Here is a 25525-nt window from a genome sequence, read left to right on the forward strand (position 1 = left end):
AAATAGTAACTGGGTCCTCCGCAAGTCGTTTATATGGATCTTAAAAACATCATATAGTGTAGGCCCTTCAGTGGCCGAGTGGTCCAAGGCGTCGGACACTTCGCACTCGAAAGGACTCGGGTTCGAATCCAACTGCCGAACGATTATTAGTTTAATCTTTTATTTAAAATTTCTCTTTAAATTTTACGATGTTACATCGTAATTTATATTAAAGAGCTTAAGACTTCGTATTGTTTGTCTGAAGTATTATTTCTTAAATGAAATTTCCAACCCTACATTGTAAAAAATACGATGTGAAAAGTCTAGTCCACCAATACAATAATTAATAGGACAAATTACGATGTTAGCATTGTAAATTTAACTAGAATTTTTTTTCCGTGTATGAAGGTATTTTTGAATTACGAATTCGCTAGAAGTTGTGCAGCATCGGCCTGAAATTAGCTTGTTTCGACGGGTTGTAGAGACACTGAAACTTCAAGTTTCGATGCTGGTATCGTGAAAAAATCTTCAAAAGTTAATTCAACTTCAAAATTTTTGAAAATTTTAATATTTTTTAGTTTATTATTGAAATACATCTAAAGTAATTTGACACTGGGAGTTTTTTAATTGTAAATTGATAAGAAAAAAAATAAAAATAGTAAAACAAAATTTTTCGAAAACGGTAAAAAATTCAAAATAATTCTCAACTGTTTATACAAAAGTGATTTTGGAATGTTTCAAAAAAGTTTAAAAAACAAACTGTTTTATAAAATTTTGGGGGTACTCCGTATTGCCCCCCCCCCCTCTTCCCTAAAAACTGTAGATACCTTTAAACCAAGTGTATAAAAAATGTTTTTTACTCCGATCTTTGTACTTTTATAAACTTCACTTCCTCTTTAATCTGAATCAGCTTCATTGCGATGGTAAATTTACTGAATATTTTTGGATTATATGGAACGTGCTCATGAATTGATTTCTTTTATGTAAATTATGTTGGGATTACATTCAATCTACTTTTTGTGTTTTATTAATGATATACATAAACTCAGGAGTTTTTTGCATGAAAACAAAATATATCTAAAAAGTATAATGCTATGAAATATGTATTGATAAATAAGTAATTTATTTATACTAATTAAAGTTAAGGTAATTTTTTTTCGTTGATATTTTCTATTAAATATTTAAAAAAAAAGGCAAACTGAATTTTTCGATCGTAAACCATATTCTAATGCTTCGCATTAAGAGTCGTGCAAAATGTGATGTTTATAAAATGATATGTGTATATTATACATGCATAAATTATTTGTACAATTGATGGTTGTTTGTATTCATTAAAATAAAAATTACTTGTAAAAATATTGTAAACTTTTATTTTTCAACCCGCTTTTTATTTCGAAATTTTTATTACTACGGAATTCTATACCAGAACGAATATCGAATAAAATAGTGAATAAAAATAGGAGCAATAAAATTGCATTCATTATTTCCGATAATCTGTTATCTCAAATAAATCCGAGTATGAATTTATATTTTTGAAAATGTATCTCAGTAATTGGATATACGCTGTAAAAAAAGCGGTGTTAAAAATAGACTCATTTTAACTCCGTGCGGTGTTAAAATGAAATTACACAGGTGTAGGAGGCGTCCGCTCAGAGTATTAACTTTGGGAAGCTTATAAAACATAAAAAATATGTTGACACACACACCTGCACTCAAACTCACGAGCGCACGCACACACACACACACATATGCACACATTCACAAAGTAAAATATTTTAACACTGGAAAATTAGATTTTAACACTGCCCTAGTAGAAATGAAATCGAGTTTTTGTCTAGTAACTGGCCAGTTTTACTAGAGATCCAAGAGAAACATGGCGGCTTTCAAAAAACTGTCACGGTAAAATTTTAGGTTTTGAGGTTATTAAAATTATCAGTTCCTCGGAAAAATAAAACGATTTTTTAAAAAATACCCAGACAAATTAGAAATTAATTCAAATTAATGTATCTTTCTCGGAATTACTCCAAAAATTTATATGCAATAGATAGATAAATCTAACCTGAAGCATGGATATATAGATCAATAAATAAATATTGTTCCGCATTGACAGACATTAAAAATTAATTAATTGAAATAAATAAATAATAACCTAAAATAAAAATAATGATTGACAAACAAATTACTATAAAATTTATCTATTTAGTCTTTCATTGATTTTAATAATCAAACTTTAATTTATGAATTTTAAACTATAAAAACGGTAACATCATTATATTTCAAATATAAATGTAATCAATAAATCATATTTAAAAATTAACTATAATTAAAATAATATTTTTATATATAGCATATTATAAATAGCATAAATAATTAAAATAAAAAAACAGCAATTTTTGATATAGGTTAAACAGGACAAAACTAACACACACATACACACTAGTACAAAAAACATATTAGTGTGACTAATTTGTACGCCTTGATTGTAGGTGGCGGGATTTCTAGTTTTTAGCCGGGATCTCTGGCCAGTTACTGGTTTAAAATCGAGTAAAGTCTAGATTATTTCTACTAGGGTGGTAAAGAATATTTACACCGGCGGCGGCGTTATTTTCACACCGCTTTCGGGGTTAAAATTTAACACCGCCAATTTTAACACCTACACCGCTTGGACTTACCCCGGTGATTTTTTAGTGTAGAAATAAATTCATGTTAAATAAAGTCAACGTCCGTTGATTATAAAATACAAAAATTTTATTTGATATTTTTTAGAAAGCGACTAATTTTGTATAGACCGAAGGGTCATTAAGAAATTCTATGCCTCTAGCTCTAGCTAATTTTCTTTATTCAACAGTGAAAATTTTTTTAACCTCCACAAAAAATGAAAACATCACAAAAAAAAAGTTTTTGAATAATAATTCAGATAAAAAATTTTTAACATTAAAAATTGATATTAAAAGATTCTTTACTTTTTAATATTTAAAACGCGGTGTTATGTATTAATATTGAATCCTGACTCCTTACTAACACTCTGTGATCAGTATTCTTGTAATAAATTCATTTCACGTCGACCAACAGTAATGAATTTTCTTGTGCATGTAATTAACACGACAATCTAGTGACATTTATTCGTTATTCGATGACAAGAAAATTAAATTATCTGCTTCATTAACACAGTCTTCATCAAATTTTGCATTTAAAATCACTATACAATAATAATCATAATAATAATAATTATTATTATAATAACGAGCAACCTGCAGTTACTACGTGACTGCCCAAACATTACTACTAAATTTATAAAATACGCAGATAAAAAGGATTTTTTGCCGCAACAAATTTTAATTTGCACCAAGAAATTTTATGCATTATCAATTAAATACAAAAATTGTCTTGGAGCGAGAAAAGATTTTTTTGGTCAAGAAATAATTCCTTGCACCAAGTAATTTTTTCTAGTTCTAAATAAATTTTTGTTTTCAATTCACAATGCAAAAAATTTATTGGGGTAAGTAAAAATTTTCTTTAGGCAAGTAAAAATTTTTTGTGACAATGAATCCTTTTTTTTCTATGCACACTTTTTTGGCTTTGAGAAGCTTCCGAAAACCAAAAGGGAGTAGAAGAATCTGTAATTTTGGAATAAGTAACGCGATATAAATAATATAGCTATATATTCAGTGACATTCAGTCATATTTAGTGACAGAATAATTAAAGTATTAATTTATTTAAAGAAAATAAATACGATCGTCTTTTTTCCCGCGTAATTTAAATGTAATTCGGATGATATAAATAAATCTATTTATCTCAATACTTGGCAATTAAAAAGAGTTTAAAGTATAAAAAGGCACAAATTCAAGTCAAGCCCTATCTAATGATACCAATTTCAATAACATTAACTAATTCTATCATATAGATATGGCGGGAACAAAATTTTCCTTATTCTCTTAATAATATAGATAATAATAATAATAATAATAATACACAAAAAAAAGATTTTCTTATCGCAAAAAATTTTCACTTACCTCCAGAAATTTTTTTCATTATAAATTCAAAACCAAATTTTTTGAGAGCGAGAAAAAAATTCTTGTGCAATGAAATTTTTCCTACCCCTAAAAAAATTTTTCTTTTCAATTTATAATACGAAATATTTCTTGTGCCAATAAATCCATTTTTTTCTGTGTCGTTAATAAAAATTAATACATCCGGCGAATTTTTAACATCTATTTTAATATTAGAAAAAAATTTTTTTAATAGATGACAAAATTGTTCGTTTTCATTTTCTAAAAAATTTGAATCAATTTAATAAAAATAAAAATATAAAATTCATAGTTTTTTTTTTTAAAAGAAGTAATATTGTAACATGAATTTATCAAGTGTCGTTAACATTGGGTCTCGTTTTGCCCACTGGGTTTATATTCACTGCTTATTGCTGTAATAACAGTAAAAAATAAACTTTTATCGCTTACAGATATTACAGCTACCTATACTTTTATATTTTATTGAAAGTTCATTGAATTCATTGTGAAAATTTTTTTTCTTTTCTAGATTCCAGACATCTCTGACCTCGATGAAAGGGTAAGTAAATTATTCTTATTTGGGGGGGGGGAGATTTAAATAATTAAATCTTTTTAAAACACTCATTTAAAAATGTACTATTGTAGCCTACTTATAAAATATAAAAATATAGTAATTAATAAGGTGACCTTGTTTTTTTAAGTGTCTTTGTTTCTGTAAACGTAAACAAGGTTTTTAAAGATATTTATTACCAGATAAACTATTTTTTTTTACATAGAGACTTGGATACGATGGACCCCTCAAAAATTTATTAGATTTAGATTTATTTATGCCAAAGCTTAACTAGCCAGATGGCGAAAGCAAAATATTTACATTGCATAAGTACATTACATTTTAGGTAATTAATTTTAACGAGATCTTTGAAACTTAATATATACTTAAACATAATGTACAATAGAGTATTTGTATGACTGCTAATACATATATTTTTTTTTATAAGATTTCAGTTTAGATAATTTAACTGAAATTAAGTGATTTAACTGAAATCAAGTGAGACAAATTAAAGATCTAGATTGAATAGGTAGTCGAACATTTTATTCTTAAGCGGGTTTGCCATCTATTCTCTTTCTCACACAGATGTGAACAAACGAAACGGTCCTTGTTGCACTTACATTAGCAAATGGAAATTTAAAATAAGCCGTTCTCAAATGTAAACTGAAATTTCCGAACCGAAAGCATTTCATTCGATAAATAATAACTTTACGCATCGAATAAAATATTTTATTTAATTGTTTAGACCATTATTTATGAAAACGGTTCATTTTAAAATCACCTGTTTCACTCTCTTAAAGATTTCAATACTAGATGCATTTATCCCCGTATAAAAAAGCAATATATGAGCTTCAGTATAATTCAAAATATATGATGAATTATATGGAATTATAAGAAGTCATATATGGAGCCATATACAAAATTTTGCCGAAATATTATATGATTTTATAATTTGCAACATATATATCGGTAATATATTTTTTTTATATGCTAACTTATAAATATTGCTTATAATGTTTTATACTATACTTTAAGTTATATGATAAGATATATGATTTAATTATATGACTGACATATAAAATTTATACATGTAAATATATAATTGTATAAATATATGTTCACATATATTTGTATAAGTGTATGTAAATATATATTAATATAAATATATATTTTTATATATATGCACAAATATAAAACTAGAGATTTCAAGCTATAAAATGCTTTTTTTTAAATCTCGATACGATTATTTTTCATGAAGTTACAGTCTTGCAAAAATCACTAAAAAATTTCTAAAATTTTTTTGTTCCTTTAATTTTTGGTATGAGTGGATTTTTTAAATTATTTATGAATAATAATATCGAAATTATTATAATTTTGAAATTATAAGTTTATATATAAAACGAGAATATATTTTGAGATGTAATATCATATGTATGCAATTACATATATTATAAATTATATGGTTAATAATAATATTGAAATAATAAATTAATTTATAAGACAAAACATATATTTTACGTCATAAATTAATATATAAAGCGGACATATAATTTTTGGTACAATATCACATGTATATAATTACATATATTATAAATGATATGGATTATTATAATATTAAACGTATAAATTATTATATATGATAAATTATATATTAATCAATATTAATAATTTTGCCGCCATATATGTTCAGTTATTTACCATATATTTTTTTATATATTATCGACAGTATATGGTTTTTCCATACGGGTCAAATCAGGTGGTAATTCTTCCCAGAGACAAATGCAGGTAACAACAACAGATGATTCAAACGCGGCCGTAGCAAAAGTTGGCATCTTAAAATTTACATAGTTCTTTTTTGCTGCTAGTCTTTCAGAACGTCTAGTATCGATATCCTCAATAAATGCCTCAATGATTACACGTAGAGAAATTTTTAATAAAAATTACCCAAAAAGTTTGATACTGTGAGGACTTGTAGTAAATATCTAAATTTTTCTCATGCACACTGTAAAATATACTACTCGATAGCACGTAAATGAAGTGCAATTTCTACTAACACCATAGTGAAAATTAAGTTACTGGCTAGATGTCCCTACAGTATCAAAATTTATGGGTAATTTGACTCAAAAATTCTCTGCGTGTGAATAACCATTTTTTTTCATAATATTTTCATGAGTTTGATATATTTATCAATTTTCAAAGCGATACGACGTACGCGGGGCACGGCAGACTCCCAAAAATTTTTTCTCTAGTCTCGTTATCAAACAGACTAATACACAAACTTTCTCTTCAAAAAATAATGCTTTTTTTATCGTTTTTTGGAGGCGTCTCCAAAAAATATTTAAAGCCCGTCTTAAATAATGGCAACATTATAATGAATTGGCTCGAGATAAATCAAAATGACGTGCCCAGTACTCAAAAGCTACAAAAAACAATTAACGCTTCGCACTAACCTATTTGTCAATCTAAGAAAAAATATAATTATATTTTTTGAATTACTCAAATCGCTGTGTTCGGAATTACCCCGCGTTAGTGATTAACCCACTTCCCCCTACTAGTTTCAATTCTATTTTCAAAACTCGGTTTTTCAAGAGATATCGACGTTTCAAGTTCTAAGAAATCGTTTCTGACTATTTTTGATCGGCCGCCGAAGTACATGCGTGTGAGTGTATAAACGAAAGCTTGCTGTGCGATATCTTTCGAATGAATCGACCGACTTGAATCATTCGTGCGGTAATAGGATAATTGTTCGATCTACTTAAATTTTTCAAAATCAATACAGAATTAGCAAGTCAAAAATTATTAATAATGATTACCTAAATTACTTGTAAACTTTTGTTTCCATTCATTTAGAAATTTGGTTAGATCTGAATTTTAATTAACACTTTCAATCTTCGACTACGAAATATTACACCCGCAAAATTATATTTATGTTTGATTTAATTTTTCACCCTGGTCTGAAATCGTTTTTTTTCATCCCTTGTCACACAATATACTGTTCAATATCACCATTGAAAGTACGAGTTCCAATACCTGTTTTGCCCTGTGCTACTCATTACGATTCAATTGTTTTCAATAATTTTTTGTTAATTAAACAATAAAGTATTCAAAAATAGTACAGTCGTCGGCATCAATACTTTAACCTAATAGTGAACAAATGTAATATCTTTGAAAAATAAGTTCTTTTTCTTCTGTAATGTATACTCTATAACATTTGATCCGATTATGAAAAGTTTTGAGCTTGGATAGCTTAAAAATATAAGTTTCTAAAAATTGATCTGGAGCTTAAAGTGCTTGCAAGCGAATATCCAATGATGTCTCTGAGATTATCTGTTAGTACATCGTAGCATTTTTATTATTACGTTCCTAAAAATAAATTGATTTAAAACTTTCAGGATTTACTTATTTTGACACTTTCATATCTTGAAAATGCAAGTAAGATACTTTGGACTATATTACAATAAAAGTAATTCATCAAAACCGATCTGACGCAGGTATAAGATTAATAATTTAACATATATTTTATTCACATTTTTTGTATTATTAAAGCGAGACGTAAAAAGTTACTATGAACTGAAATAAATCATCTCATCGACAAAAACATCGTCCAGAAAAAAAATTGAAGAGGGAGGGGGGTATTATCTGAGAATGCTCTGAAACCGTTCCTTCATTTATTATTTTGTAGTTTTTATTTCATTACTCTCAAATGTGGTTAATTTTTTTTCATTTTTCGGGCCGTCCCACGACATCTCTCGTTTTTTTTTTAATTGTAGATATATATTATATAAAAAATTATCCATTTAACATTTTTAAGGGATAAAGTTATTGTAGAGGTGTGCGAATAGTTCGAACACGAAGTATTCGTATTAAATCGAATCGAGCTATTCGACCCGAACTTGGGATCTAATAATTCGAAATCGAAATTTCGAATTGTTCGTAAGTTTTCCAATTATTCGTAAATTCTCAAATTACTCAAAAATTTTCGAATAATTCGAAAATTTTCTGTCAAATGACAGAAGTAGTTAGACCCCGCATGGAAAAGCTATATATTGTTAAAAGTATATGAAAAAATATATGGTGAATATCTGATGAATATATAGCGGCAAAAATATCTATAATGAAAAATATATGTTTTTTACATATATTGGATTATATATTTATCATAATATATTTACTTGTATATAATGTTTTGTATTTTTCTATATATATTATCTCATATAATGCTCAATATATTCTTATCATATATGGATAGTATATATATCATTTATAAGTATAATATAATAAACTTGATATATATATCCATATATTTTGACTCATATAATTAGTGGTATATGGTCTCTATATAATTGATTATATATGAAAGAATTTATATGATTAAATATATGGTTTACGGTATATTGGAATTATATTTTTCCAGTATATTAAAACTTATATTTTTCGCAATATATTGAAACTATTATTTTTTCAATATACTTTTTCAATTTCTACACAATTCCACAAAAAAAGTCGAATTTATTATTTTTTCTCCTTCTTTTCATTGACCTTATATTTACTGGCAATAACCTAAGAAAAGTAAAAAAAGTGCCATATATTTTACAATATATTGGAAACCATATATTTTGCAATATATTGGAAAACATATATAAAAAATATAAAAAATACTATATATTAATTAATATACTACTTTCAATATAATATATCAATATAAAAAAGATATATTAAAATATATATGTAAAACATACATAAAAAGTCATATATTGATAAATGTATTGATAATATATTCTAGCAATATATTTTTTTTCAATATATCATCATATATTAATACGGCAAAAATATAAATATTATTTTATATATTGTACAATATATCACATTATAATATTCATATATTCTATCATATATGTTTCCACATATAAAGTTTTTTCATGCGGGACAGGGGGGATTCGCTCCCCCGATAACACAGCAATCTTACATACTGATGGTGGCGGCTACCATCTGTTGATATGGAAAAATCCTATGTTATCGGGTGAGCAAACCCCCTGTCTAACTACTGTCTGAAAGTTGTAGTTTTTTTAATAATAAAAATTTTTGTCAGAGGTAAATAGAGCTTAGACACGAATCTACGAAAAAATTGTTTTTGGTTACTTTAAAAACTAAGCTCTCCATTGAATAAAAATTTAATATTTGAAAAGTTACGAATAATTCGAAAATATTCAAATAACATCAGAAGATTTGATTTATTCGCAAAGTTTTGATATTCGCACACCCCTACTTTGAAAACGTTAAATCCATATTTGTGTCGCTAGATCGATATGGATTAAAGAAAAATAAGATAGAAATAGATAAATTCTGATATATAATGTGTTGTGGTAAGTGTTTACAAGACAATTAAGACTGGAAGTAAACAAACGTGTCATATATAAAAGGATTTTACGGCATATCTATAAACACGTACTACAGATGCCAAATATGGTCGCTCTTGGTAAATAACAGTGGTTGCCAAATACTTGATTCTATTTATAATTTTAAAATTATTTGCGTAATAAAACGTGGGGAGATGCGAACTTTATAAACGGGTCATTATTGAATACAAGTACTCGATCCCGGATGAGGAAGATGATACTTGTTTTGAAGTAAATGATTTCTGTTTTATTAGTAAATTCATACTTATTGTTATGATTGAATGATAGTTTATTGTAAAAAAATTCATTATTTTCGGGGTATTAGAATAATTTTCATTATTTTTTAACTTTTTAATTATTCATAAACTTTCGAGTTATTTATAAAATATTTTGTTATAATTTTAAAATTGAGATTTCATGAACGAGTTAAATAATCTAATTTGAATTTAATAATTCAAAAACTTATAAAAAATTTTAAAGTTTCGTAAGTTTTCAATTAAAAATTCGAGTCAATTAGTAATATATATACGATTCAATGGGAACACTGTTCACATCACCGTAGCTTGATGTTTAAAATAATTAGGTTCATATCATTACACGGAGAGAAAATTATGGTGACCATTTCTAGTACCATTTCTAGTACCCAAAAGTCCCCATAGAATCTACTCGAATGGGTCAACAACTTCATAGAAGCTTATCAACTTGTATTAATAGGAACTTGTGAATGGGGTACGCTTATTAAATATCCCATACTGTTATAGCGATAGCATTTGGAATTGTGGTATGTACTCCCATAATTTTTGGGATAAGTTTCCACAACTATATAAATAATTCACATTATTATGGTAACAGTTATTATGTCATATGGAAACTGAATTATGGTAATAAATCTTTTTGGAACGATTTTTTCGTTACACGTGTGTTTATTATGCTAAATTTTTGATTCCAATTATTTAGAATGATTGGAACGTTTTTTAGTAAAAAAATAATTAGTGTTATAATTTTTTTTATTAGAATTAATAATATCAGGATGGTAAAAGTTACCATCAGTATGATAACAGTTACCATCAGGATGATAACAGTTACCATCAGGATGATAACAGTTACCATCAGGATGATAACAGTTACCATCATGATGATAACAGTTACCATCAGGATGATAACAGTTACCATCAGTATGATAACAGTTACCATCAGTATGATAACAGTTACCATCAGGATGATAACAGTTACCATCAGTATGATAACAGTTACCATCAGGATGATAACAGTTACCATCAGGATGATAACAGTTACCATCCGGATGATAACAGTTACCATCAGGATGATAACAATTACTATCAGGGTAGTAATTAATATTATTGAATGCTATGAAAAATTGATCGAAAATTCAATAATTTTCAATTATTGCTGCAAAATTGTAAATTTTCGAATACAAATATGATGACAAACATACTTAAGTTTTATTTATAAAATTTTTACAAGAAAATGACAATTTTTTAAAAGTTAAAATACAGGTATTAAAATAATTTATATTATAAATTCTTCATTGGCATACTAGCCCTATTTTAATTTTACTTTTAAATTGTAAACAAATATTTCCTATTTAAATCCATAATTTAGTAATGTACATTTTATTGTTTAAAATAATGAAATAAGTTACTGTACAGTCGTCTAGATCAGCGTAAAATAAAAATTTCCAAGCGAGAGAGCTTCTGTCAATAACTTTGAATGATTGAGTATGCTCTTCAAAATAAGAATCATTCAAGTACTGAGTAATGAATAAAATTTGGTCATTATTAACATTAAGTATTTTTTTAACCTTGTAAAATAATGGTTCGTCTGACGGTTCCATTATAATTGAATTAATTGTTATTCTACTTACCTTAGATGGTAACTATTATAATTTCTGATGGTAACTGTTACCATCTGGATTATAAATATAACTATTTAGAATAATAATAATAACTAACTCTAGTTAACATACAGAATCGTAACAATTATTATAAATATAGTGAATGTATAATCTAGATTATTTATACAATCATCTAGATAGTATTCACGACTATCTATTGATGGTAAAAAATTTTACCATAACTAGATAGTAATTCCCATTATTTAATTTTCTCAGTGTAGTTATTAGATAATTTTCATTTTCAATAAAAAATTAATAAAAAAATTGACATATTTATGGCCAGAAAAAAAGGTACTAAAAACAACCTCTACAATTGCATTTAAAAGATGAATTTGTTAAAACTTCTTCAGTAATTTATTGTATTTTATTCACTTTATTCTTCAATAGTCATTAAGTTCTACTGACGAGTAAGAAACCGGTTTAAAGCCATTAAGATATCGTGTAGGCGGACTGTTTACTTTGTAATTTTTTGTTGACACCAATTTTCTTGCCCATTCAGAAATTACATAATGTTATTTTATTTCATTGTTAGTACGCGTGTGCAATAAAGAATTAATAATTCAATAATTTCATGAATCGATCTATTCGTTAATTATTGAACAGATGAAAAACAAAATTAATTATTCATATATATTATAATTTATAAAAAAAATCTATATACAATCACGCACTTATGCGAACTCTAATTTCCAGTGTTGCCGATGCGTAAGACATTTCCCAAAATGTGGGCAAGTTTTTAAATATTTTCTTTTATGTTACCAATAAAACTTTTTTCATACAAGTTCATTAAACTCGCTGTATGATCGCGTGCTAATTGAGGTTGATTAGCTTTTATCAGTGATGAGACGTTAACCGATTATATGTGAAAAGTGCTTATGTCTTAGCCTGAATAGTAAAGATAAGGAGAAAAAAAATAAAATAAAATAAATAAGTAAACAGCATGTTGTAAGAAGTACAAAGTAATTTTATATTTATACATATATCTATTACAATAACTGAGTGCTTTCTTATCAAAAAAAAAAAATCTACATTTAAAAATGAATATGTAACGTTGTACAGATAAATTTTATCTTAAAAAAATATAAATGCAAAAATGCAACCTAAGTAAATTATCTCGAAGAACACGAGTTCGGTTGCAAAAATGTTTTTTATATCGAAAATTTATAATCTACTGTAGAAATAAAATAATTGGCAAAGTATCGAATTTACAATCAGTTTGTAAATTCAAAAATGTTGGAACATCCAAAAGTTCACACCTCAATCACTCATTTTATTGCACGACTCACGATGCGAAGCATCTGAGATGTGCTTTACGATCGAAAAATTTAATTCGCCTCACTTCGGCAACTATTTCAATTATTATACCCTTGTTAGTTTACGGAATTGTTGCATACTATTTTGAAGATAATTTAATGGAGATTAGTTCCATACTTTTCAAAAATTTATTTAGTTCAATAAAAACGGAAAAAACATCAAAATAGTCTAAAAAAATTTCCTGTCCGTCAAGTATGAAACCCGTAGACACAATAACTTACGAAAAAATGCAGTAATTGAATCAAATTTTTTTTTTTTAAATTCTTTGAAAGATTTGTAGATCCCCTATTGCTAATCGCTAGGTAACTCAGTGTCGTTTAATTACAATTAATAAAAGAATAAAAAGGCTGTATAACTATATCTATATATATCGATGTAAAATTAACATGGATGCCGATATATTAATACCTATACATTATACGTACATTTATCCCACCAGGGGCGCTTGCGAATTACCATCCTAGTACAGCTGTTTTTTTTTGCTATTTGGTAAGCCTGAATTTTTTCAGTTCAATTTTTTTTTAATTACATATATTTTTTTTGTTTCTGTTATTAATCGAGATATTTCGAGTAGGTTCTTTTATAATTATAAAAAAAATACTAATATAATTAAAAAAAAAAAAAAAAAAAAAAACAACAACAAATTTTAAGGAAAGAAAATTTTATATATTTTAAATTTATATGTGCTTCCCGCCATTTTTTTATTATTATTTCATTATTTCATAATAAATGAGTATTATGAGTCGTGCACTTTTGGATTTTCCAAATTTTTTTTTAATCATTACTTTTATTATATAATATTAATGAATTTTTTTTTATTATGAACTTTTATTCAACTTACAAATTATCAATTTGATTTTTTATCTCTTATTTTCGGTTTAATATTTTTTTAATAACATTTTTTTTAAATATTCCGCCTTTTGTCTTAGATGTCACTTTTTTTTCAAACATATTAATACGCTAGTGCTGCCACCAGTAGTTGATAGAGAGAAACAATGAAAAAAATAATAACAACAGTAAAAATAGCAGCTAAATTTTTCACGAATAATCACTTTTACGTCGTTAATTAATTACAATTAAACTAAAAGGATTCATATAGTAATTTTCATAAGGGTTCTTGTGATAAAAAATACAAAGACAATAAAAAAAAAGTTAGGCCGATTAATGGTGTCTATCGAGAGTTATCGTGCTTACGAAGATTCATACGTAACAATTGACAGCACTAGTTTCTTGGATTAAAATAATTAATTTAAAATCAATGAATTAACAAATCGACTCAACGTTGGGTTTAAATTATTCCTTAATAAATTATCTGCATGCGAGTACACAATTTAATAATTTTTTGTCCTATGAAAAGGGTATAGAAATGTTTTTGTATGAGACAAATTGTCAACGAGGAAGAACCGTCAGTAAAGCACCCCTAGCGCTTTCGTGCTTGAGGTGTGCAATAATCATTATTTGATATGAGAACGTAATTTCAACTCTATTTCTACAATATTAAATAAGCCCGTGTAAAAAAAATTCGTTTCACAAAGATTCCAAAAAAGTTCCGCGTGTGGAACTTTTAAACATGAGACAGATTAGAACTTCGAATAGAACTTTTTTGGAACGTTATTAATTTTGACGGTAAAAAATAGTTTTTATGAGCAAATTTAGAGTCAACAAAGGACTTTCTTGGAACTTTTTTAGAATTTTTTATGGACGTTTTTTTTTGTTCTATACAGTACATTTTGAGTTATGATGTTCACGGACTTTAAAAATAACGTTTTCGGGAAAATCCATTTAAAGTTTTTTAAACGTGAAAATTTGAAATAAACTACACCGGCACACAAAAAAAAATAAGTTCTCTGTACTTTTGACGGGACCGATTTATTCCCATGTATTTTGACCCGCTGAATCCGAATCCGAGGTCCGTTTAACCCGTACACCCTCAGATTTTTAGAAAACTTTAAAAAACCTCAAAAATACACAAAATCGACCGTTTTTTAAATTTATAAACTTTTTTAACCCTAACTAAGCATGATTTTTATGTATTTCGGTCCTCCACATACTAACCTGAAGTTTATTTAAAACATTAGCCATTTAAAGTCTGAGTAAATTCCAAAAAACCCCAAAAAATTGCAAAAAAGCAAAAAAATTCTTAGTATTGTGATGAAAAAAATTTTATAGGGCTAAATAAATAATTATTTTCATGTATGTTTATCTGTCACATATAATTCTCGAACATCCATGGCTCAGATATCTCTAAAATTTTAAATAAATGGCAAAAATTCCCAAAAAATCGAAAAAAATAAAATTTGGTATAACAAAAATCAATTTTCAAATCGAAATAAATAAAAGAAATCATATTGTTTGATCTGTGATATATATATAAAAAATATTTTGGCCTAAAACATAAAAAAATTTTAATATGCTTCAAAAAATTTTTTTCATCACAATACTAAGAATCTTTTTGCTTTTTTGCAATTTTTTGGGGTTTTTTGGAATTTACTCAGACTTTAAATGGCTAATGTTTTAAATAAACTTCAGGTTAGTATGTGGAGGACCGAAATACATAAAAATCATGCTTAGTTAGGGTTAAAAAAATTTATAAATTTAAAAAACGGTCGATTTTTGTGTATTTTTGAGGTTTTTTAAAGTTTTCTAAAAATCTGAGGGTGTACGGGTTAAACGGACCTCGGATTCGGATTCAGCGGGTCAAAATACATGGGAATAAATCGGTCCCGTCAAAAGTACAGAGAACTTATTTTTTTTTGTGTGCCGGTGCTATCAATCAAAGAATATGAATTTTTATACTTATATTGAGTCATCAGTTTACATCCTTTGAAAGACACGCAGCCGGAGAAAGGGATTCGGAAGAACAAAGAAAATTGCAGCTGATTTCTACTAGGGGTATGTAGGGACAGGTCGGGAAGGTATAAGAATCAGATATACCGGCCGGTCATTTGAAACGCTGTAACTCCGTTAGTTTTACTCGGATTGATTTAAAATTAGTACACAATATTCTTGACATATTGTTCATTCAGAAAAAAAATTTAAAAAAATAATTTAAAAACCCTAACCCCCCCCCCCCCCTTAATGGTTAATGTCGATATGCTAGTTCGAAAAAGTTTTTTTGGACTTTTTTCGAACTTTCAAATTTAGAAAATTTAAATATTGTAAATTTTGATCATTTCAGCTATTTGAAGTCCAATTTTTTTTCCATTTTGAAAAAGTTAGAAAAAATTTAACTTCTTTCGAACTTTTATGCGGGCGAGGTTCATGGAAAATCGAAAATTTGGACCATTTGAAACAGTCGAAAATTCCAAACTTCTATGCCAATGAGAAAGAAATGAATAAATTTTATGAAAAAAAATCTTGAAAAATTTTCATTCCGTTTTCCAATTCCTTTCTATAATTTCTTAGTTTAGTTTTTTACTAGTACTAAGATTTTACAAAAGTTTGAAATTGTCTCAAGTTTCGAAGTTCGACATGTCGAACTTTTTCCAACTTTTTTTCTGACACCGGAATAATAAGAGTTATGAATGACGATTGAAAACAATCTCGGACAAAAACTATTTCTTACCGAATGTTAAAGGTGAGCTGTTTTACCCGCCCTCCCTTTATATTATAACTGATGACGGATATGACTATTGAAAATCAATGTCGAAAACAAGTGTCCTACACAGAAAAAAAGGGATTTCTTAGTGCTGCTTTATGAAATGAAAACAAAAACTTTCTTAGGACTAGAAAATTTTGTTTTTCTAGTCATAATACAAAAAATAGAGCGATCATAGAGCACACCGGCGCTTTCGCGCTTGAGGTGTGCAATTTCTTAGGGCAAGTAAAAATTTTCTTGGGGCGAGTAAAAATTCCTTATCTGTGTGTTCCTCTCTCTAGAAACAGTATTTACATAATTAAGAGCGTTTAATCAGATAGATATCGCAATTAATATATACCGCGTCACTTGGATAGCCTCACCTATTTTCTTTCAATAACTGATTCTTCACTAGCTGCTTTATAAAATTAGCTGTATATTTTATATTACTGATTTAAGACAGAACAAGATATGTTGTTAGTGCTCGAGAAACAAAGCGAGGATATCGTGAGGGGGACATGCCACTGGTCGACAATTCGTCACATGGATAGTCTCAGTCAAATTAATTGCGCAAAAGAACTAATACGTTTCATTTTCGCATTATTATGTTGCAATTTTATAGCGTGGTGAACAAATTGAAATCTATTTAAAACACCAAAATTGGTTACTATATAAAATTGGGCGCAATAAAATGTTAAGTATTGAAGAAATTAATAAAATTAATTTTTTACTTAACCAAAACTTTTTCTCATCATGAAATCGCTAGAAGAGTGAATAGAAGTGCTAAAGTTATTAATAATTTCGTGAAAAACAATGAAAGCTACGGAAAAAATTATAAAGATCGAACGAAATTCGCAACAACGCCAAGGAAACGTCGAATGATAATTCGCGTGGCATCTAATTCCATTAAGACTGTAAGGTAAATAGCGGCAGAAGTTGGAACAGCAGCATCTATTTCAACTGTAACAAGAGTGATAAGACGGGCAAAGCATCTAAAGAGAATGAAATTGAATAAAAAATCGGCTTTGAATCAAAAACATAGATCAGCACGACTTTTATTTGTAAAATAACATATGAGTTGGATAGATAAATGGCTACAAGGAATTTTTTCAGATGAAATAAAATTTGATGTAGATGGACCTGATGGATGTAACTACTACTTTTATGATTTGCGGAAGGAAGAAAAAATTTTGATTAAGAATCAGATATTGAAAAAAATAGGTGAGGCTATTCAAGTGACGCGGACTGTAAATAATGTGATGATCAAATTCTCTGCATAGACATGCATATTGATAAACATTAGCTTTGTTTATTTCCTTTTTTTTTATAACTGTAGTATTATTTACTCATAGAACTACCCAAACATTACAATGTATATATATTCTTAAGCAATTATTTTAAATGTGTCATATTGATAATTATTACTTTTCTTTTTATATCGCTTATCTATCATAACCTTATAAGTAGCATTTTATCTTTGACACAAAGTTTTACTTAGTTTATTAATATATGTAACGGCGTAATAACTTTCATGACACGTGGAGGCATCGACTACTTTGTACACTTGCTATTTGTCTTCCCGACTATCTACGCTTCTGTTATTCAGGTTTCATGATTGTCTTTGTTTTTTCTTTTGTTATCTATTTTAGTCACTCTATTCAATTCAGTATTACTCATTTCTATTTAAAACAAATTCTTTTTTAAATTCATCTTTTTTGTAGTGTTCATACTTTTCAATTTTTGTATAAGATAAGTCAGTTTTTCTCTATCAATCTCAAGTGGACAAATCATCTTATCTTTGGTACTCTCGCAAAGTTAACGGGACATTTGTCTATTTTTTTTTTAAATAAATGAAAATTTTCAAAAAATAAAAACTTAGATTGCAAATATATCATTGACTTATGTCCTTTATTTTGCATATTGAGCTTTCGTGTGGGAGGAATATTTGAACAAAAACTACTACCGACTCTCTTTAATACTGCAGAGAAAAAAAAATTCCCGACAACTTTAATTTTCTCGGATAACCCGCATGAAAAGAATTTATAACCTAAAATTATACTGAATAATATAACAGTTTATATTACAATATAATTATTTATATAAGAAGTTATATATATTAAAATAACTATTTTTTTGCCGTTTTAATTATATAATTATATATTTTCAAAATATACAAACATGATATATAATATTATATGTTGGCATATATTCGAGCTATATGAACTCCATATATTGATAATTATATTATAAACACATAAGTAATTTTATAATGTTAATATATAAGCTAATATATATTATCGACTTATAAAATTTCAAGTCTAAAAGGTTTATTCCAAGCCTATATCATATTTTAAACCTAAAAAAGTTTAATCCAGTTTTTTATAATCAGAGTCGTAGGTTGACATCCCCTGATTGAAACGCACACTTACATATAAACATCTATGGTCAGATCTACTTAATATGTACTGAGATATCTGTTTTTTCTTCATTAATCTGTACCTTTATTTTCTTTCCTGAGTTAAACTGATAAATTGAATGTTCATTTTGCCGATTAAAAAAATATTTATATTCTATATTTTTAAGTATATTATCCAATATATAATGCGATATGTTGGAAAAGTATAATGAAAATTATTTTTTTTTTTTTATAATAGTTACTATACTTTAAAATATATGCCTCGATTATATTTCGTTATATTGGAATTTATAACCGGCAAATTATATTTTGAAAATATACAATGCTCTATAATAAAATATATATTTTCTTTCATAGTTTATGTTATTAGAAAAAATATACTTTCAAGTTATATGAACATTATATTCAAACATACATAAATTTTTTCCGTTTTATATAATTATATATTTTCGTATATAAAATAAAAATATACATTTTTTTCATGTGGGTATGCACAAAAAAAAGGATTTCTTGGCGCAAGAAAAATTTCGCATTATGAAATAAAAACAAAAATTTTTCAAGACTAGAAAAAATTTCTTGGCTCAAGAAAATTTTTCCTCGCCCTAATTAAATTTTAGTTTTCACTTCATCATGCAAAAAATTTTTTAGTGCAAGTAATAATTTTTTTGAGGCCAGTAAAAATTTTTTTGTGTCAATAAACCTTTTTTTTTCTGTGTTACAAATATATGAAAAATTTGTTTGTTATTAAAATATTCTCATTTGTCATTGAAAAATGCATACAGTCGACATACAAACATATTTATGTAACAGATTATCGACATAACGTAATAAATTATTTTATTTATAATAATATAAGAACTTAAACAATAACAAACAAATAAAAAGACCAATAAAATATCAGATCTATAATAAGAATATTATTATTTATTCGCTCAAAATGAAACTATTCATTATATTTATTATTTATATCTCAAGTTATTCTGTAATATCTTAATTTTGATCCGATTAATATATAGAATGAGAACGATAATTTTAACATACAGATGTGATGCAACCGGATTTAAATTATCGATATCTCATAAAGATGTTATTCTAAACAAAGCAATCCTAACGTTAGAAAAATTTAAATCAACATGTAACAGAGAAAGAGAATTTGGAAGAAGGACAAAATATCAGGGTCTAGTGATTTATTAACAGCAATCCGATTGTCATCGTAAATAAATTACTTTAAAGCTGCCGTTATCGTCCGGAAGGATTTCTCTCAAAGGCGCACATGAAAGACGTACACGTGTTACGGCTTTCAATAAGTATAAGATATATTTATAATCATATACTTTTTATATTATTAATAAATGAAATGATTTTACGATGTTACGCATTCTGTAAACAATCGTAAGCAGAAATGAATTTTTGGCAATGATCCAAGTTTTTATTATTGTAAACAATTTCATTTGTTATTTCTTCATAACATTTATTTTTGATATTTTATTTTTTCATATGATTATTTTTGGCCATAAATAATATAAAAAAGAAAAATATTTGAAAAATCTAACAGTGCACACCTCAAACGCTCATACAATATTTTAGGTAGTCAATTTTCTTTTATTCATAACTGAACCACGTATTTCTTTTTAAGCTAAAATAAGTTTTATCTGTGTAAGGCAGTTGTCGGGTGATGGGCATAGTGTCAGAAAATTCTAAAATTTTTTATACTTATTAAAAAAAAATGGGCGCCATTGTTGCATTAATTAATGTAACGGGGCCTTTAAGCCCACCTCCGTTTGACGGGAGGCAGATACCTCACTCTTTTGGGCATACTCGCACTGCGTGGTCCCTATTTATATAATCGATTTCCACCATATATTATAAAAGCGAAATATGAACATAAGCTCACATTAGCTTACTCTTTAGGCATGCAACGCATGTGGGTGCCTCACTAACAGCCACCACGAGTCCGACCTAATTTGGACCTAAACACTCCTCCAATCTCAGGAAATAGAGACTCTGGTCGATGTGGGGCTTGGAATGGATCCCCCATGGTACCAGACTTCAGCTCTGGTCAACTGCTGGCATAGATTAGTGGTGGGATGCAAGTTCTTCCCATACCCTATGTAAAGGGCTACCTCCACTGTTATCTTTCGGGTTCCCAACAAGCAATTATCTGCTTGTTCGTCTTCTTCTAGATTTTCTACTTTCCCTGAGCTAGTTACACTCTAATTATTCAAACCAAATCACAGTAATGAGCGCATCGGGGGGGGGGGGGGGGGCATTATTGAGACCAAAAAATGTTGTTCTGCCTAACAATACTAAGAATTGGTTTGTAAAAAAGTATGGGACAAGTTAAACAGCTCGAACAGTAGGGCTGATTTAAAATTTTAAGTACACGGTCAGAAATATTTTGCGGATATCACTATGCCAGTATGGGCTCGAACGCCATACTGTATGGTATCGAAAATTTTTGTAGGTTATAAAATTGTATGCATAGATGATTCGACCATTGCGGGAATAGTAATTGGCAATAGTTGTCGCGGACGCCGCAATGTCAGTATGGCCGTCAGGCCCATGCTGCATTGCCGTATTCACATTGCTTCTGGCCGATAAACCTAGTCTAACGACATCTATATAGTTTTGGTGGTACATTGATTGACACGCCAGAAATTATGGCGGGAACAACTAGTAACATTGTGTTCTCGGCATTGTAGTATGGGTCTTAGGGCCATGCTGTTTCGCCGTGCCTGATATGCATACGTGTAAGCAATACAATAGCTCCAGTACTATACAGTATAGTAAATAACGCCATACTTCTGGGACTCGTTTCAATACTGTCTTGGAATATTTCACATATTTTTAGTATCTGTCTTGGAACCATACCAGCATAGTGTTGAACGCCATGCATTTCTTACCGTGTATTATGTTATTTCTATATTAATTAAAAACGATGAATCGCTTACGCAATTACCACTTGGCTTTTTAGTTAAGCTCGTTGCAACATAATTATAACTTAAAATAAAGTTAATATTTATAATTATTTTTGTCAACATTTTTTTAAATATTAAAATGGCATCTGCTTTTTGAGTCAGATTTATTATAAGCTTATAATTATGAACAGCGTTTAAAATTCGGCCTTCGTGAACCAAAGCCATTAAACCTCGGATGATCTTGAAATTTCAAATAAACTCTTCAAATTATATATTTCAGTAAAATAAATTTGTCGTTAACATAACCAACATTAAGTAAGTGTCAAAAGTAAGAAAACAACATGAAAAATAATTTTATTAACTATCAGAGAAGTAAATGCGAAACGTGTTTTTCTTTCTGTTATTGAAAACGTCAGGTGTAATGCTTGTTGATAGTAACTACTGAGTCAATGTGCACACGCGGTTGACCGAGGAATGCAACGAGGCTAACCAACTCTCGGATATTTCGGGAGCATCCGAACGTGAAGGATATTTTCGATCGCAGACCTCTAACCAATCGCCTTATTTGAATGTCGCGAGTGTCCAAAGTAAACGTTCCTATAGTACGGAATTGTTAACCTAGTTACATCTTGGGACCGGTTCTTCTCGAAAAGTTGTAGATTTTCCGTCATAAATAATAACTGACTCGCTGCACCAACACCAATTTCGATATCACTGATATCACCCTGCGATTCTGTGTTTCAATTGAAAACGATTTTTTCAAGTGTACACGGAAAGAAAATTATGGAAACGGTTCCCATAATTCTATAAAATTTTTTTCTAAACCGACATGGGAATTATGACCAAAAAAGTTACGTTTCATATTAATCTTACAGTTCATACAGAAATATTCGGATGTTAACAGTAGACTGTAAAAGATACGACAAAAGTAATAAACAGCAATCACGAGAAAATGTAATTTGCTGGAAAATCTTTAGCTATAGTCTGAAACGGGTTGGCTTATAGTGCTTTACTTGTTCTCTACCACGGGTAGAATTTGGGTAAAGCTGCTCAACTTTGTTCGTATTCACCGTGCATTTTGTGGCTTTCGATAATGTTAGTGGTTGCCTCACTGGGAAGTTTATTTGCAATTCAAGCAATCGGATGCACATGTTACCTCTCTAGTTCGGTCGAGAGAGCAAAACTCGAAAAATAAAGGAGCCAAGTGAAACGCATATGAATTTATTTCTGTATTTTATAATTATGATGAAATTATAATATGACACTTAAGCAAGTAGGCCTGAGTATAATTTTCACTATAGGTCATTGTTTTAAAACGTATTTTTAAAATTCTGTTCTCATACATCATTTAAATTATTTCTACACGGTAAAAAAAGTGGATATATTAGGGTGTGAGTATTGCCCATAATTCCTACTAATGATTATCATATAACGTTATGGGTCGAATTCATAAACTTACTCGGAACGGTTACCATAGTTATCTCTCCATGTATTTAACACCGACAAAAATTTTAACACCACTGTCACTGTTATTTTACAACCGTTTTCAGGGTTAAATTCAACACCGATAACCTTAACAATGGGATAGCGTGGATGTACATCGATTTTTTTTAAAGTGTAAAATAAAAGACCTAGTAGGGGAGATCTGCAGTTGTAATAAGGGGCAATTTGAACACTTAAAAAAAACTATTAAAAAAACTAAAAATTATCATTATTCTTTTTTTAACTTATTCAACATAGTAAGTTTTTGATTAGATCAAAGTTTCAGTTATTAATTTTGTTCCGATATCAAAATATTGAGAATTGTTGGAAATACGCGTGAAAACTTTTTTTTGTCTGCTTCACAATTTTTTTAATAACAAATTTGTTTTCTAATGTTATGATGTGAGACTTGTATTAATACTTTAAGAGACATATCAAGAGTATTGTATAATCGAATTTCATATCAATCTACTGATTTTTGTTATTGTAATTAGATTTATATTAACAATTCAGCGTGAGCGTCAATTGTAACACTTGAACGAGTAGCAATTGTAACACTCAGAGTCGTGTATGGGATCTGCGCAAACTGGATACGCCACAAATCTACTCTGGGATAGTGTAATTTTTCGATTGTTTCAATATTTATAAATGTTTAATAATTTATATTAAAGATCCCAATATATGTGATACTATAAGTTTAAATACTTGACTCTAAGAGTTAATAAAGTATAATAGTATGTATTAAGACTGAATAATAAAAGCAATTTGATGAAAAATATCTATTTTGTTTCGTGTTACAATTGCCCCTGCACTGTGTTACAATTGCAACCCATGCGCGCCGCCATCTTGGTCCCTGACTTTAGTCAAATAAATTGATTTTTTAATAAGTTAACATTGACTTTTTACTAATTAACTAAGTTAGTCACATGAAAAATACTATCAACTAACTTTCTGACAGTTTTTAAGTTTACTATCTTAAAAAAAACAAATGGAATAGAAAAAATCAAATTTTTTGATACAATTGCAGCACCTCTCCCCTATTCGTTCACTCCATGTATTTGTATATCTATATTTAGTAAAATTTAGTAAGTATAGATATTCCAATCCATGAGTAGGATCGAGTACAAGTTCCCTGATTGGGTACTGAATCTCTTACCTTATAGTTTATTTCAGCCATTTCTTCAATTTATATTTTGTTTAGCCTGTAAAATTTTCATAATTTGAATAAAAACCATTGAAATCATCTTTTGTTATTAGTGACAATGATAATAAGGTACATAACGGGAAAAGTAATTTTGAAATGCGTGATTCAAGATTTGTCGTACCGAAAATTAACATCGACGGTTTCATATATTAATGGCCCATTGTCTTATGGAATTCGTTTATAAATAAAGGCTTATTCATTTCAAATGGGGCAACACGCAATTCTACCTTCACTTACTCTCATTGTACGGCCGAAACGTGGGTAAGCTCAATTATCTACCCCTATGTGTTAGCTGTATCTAGATACATCTCATCTGGAAACAACGGCAATAGTATACAATACAATGCAATTTGGTCGAGCTACGGTATCCGTATGCAAATTACAGTCAGTATTACTGGGTATGGTGTATAGCAATCCAATAGTTCTCCAAGACACGATTCACTTTAACGTGATGCAGGTGTGAAAGTTACTAGAAACTATTGGTGTGAGTGACCGAAAAAAACGAAACTTATTTATTAAATCATGTTTTATTAATATAATATCAATATATACATAAAATGATTTATCTCTAGGCTTAATAATTAAAATTTACCATTTTGTAGAAATTTGAGGATTTAAATATTTCTGGTATTCAGTTATATAAAATGTTTCTTTTTAAAAATTCATTAAATATTATAATGTCATCTACTTTTTATTACTTGATGTTTTAATGTAGAGATTAATCATTCCGAAGCGATTATAGTTTATTTATCGATCGAAAAAATCA

At 28.2% G+C, this 25525-nt stretch overlaps 1 protein-coding gene across 2 annotated transcripts in view; it reads left to right on the plus strand.

Moving 5' to 3' along the window:
• The window catches only part of LOC130675626 (sestrin-3), a 202021-nt gene that overhangs the window by 93452 nt on the left and 83044 nt on the right, over positions 1-25525 (plus strand). For both annotated transcript variants that reach the window (XM_057481414.1, XM_057481413.1), the window contains one exon: positions 4517-4546. In XM_057481414.1, the coding sequence (XP_057337397.1) occupies positions 4517-4546 (30 nt within the window). The remainder of the gene's footprint in view (positions 1-4516; positions 4547-25525) is intronic.

This window comes from Microplitis mediator, chromosome 10 (genome assembly GCF_029852145.1).
Source record: "Microplitis mediator isolate UGA2020A chromosome 10, iyMicMedi2.1, whole genome shotgun sequence".
Classification (NCBI taxonomy): domain Eukaryota; kingdom Metazoa; phylum Arthropoda; class Insecta; order Hymenoptera; family Braconidae; genus Microplitis; species Microplitis mediator.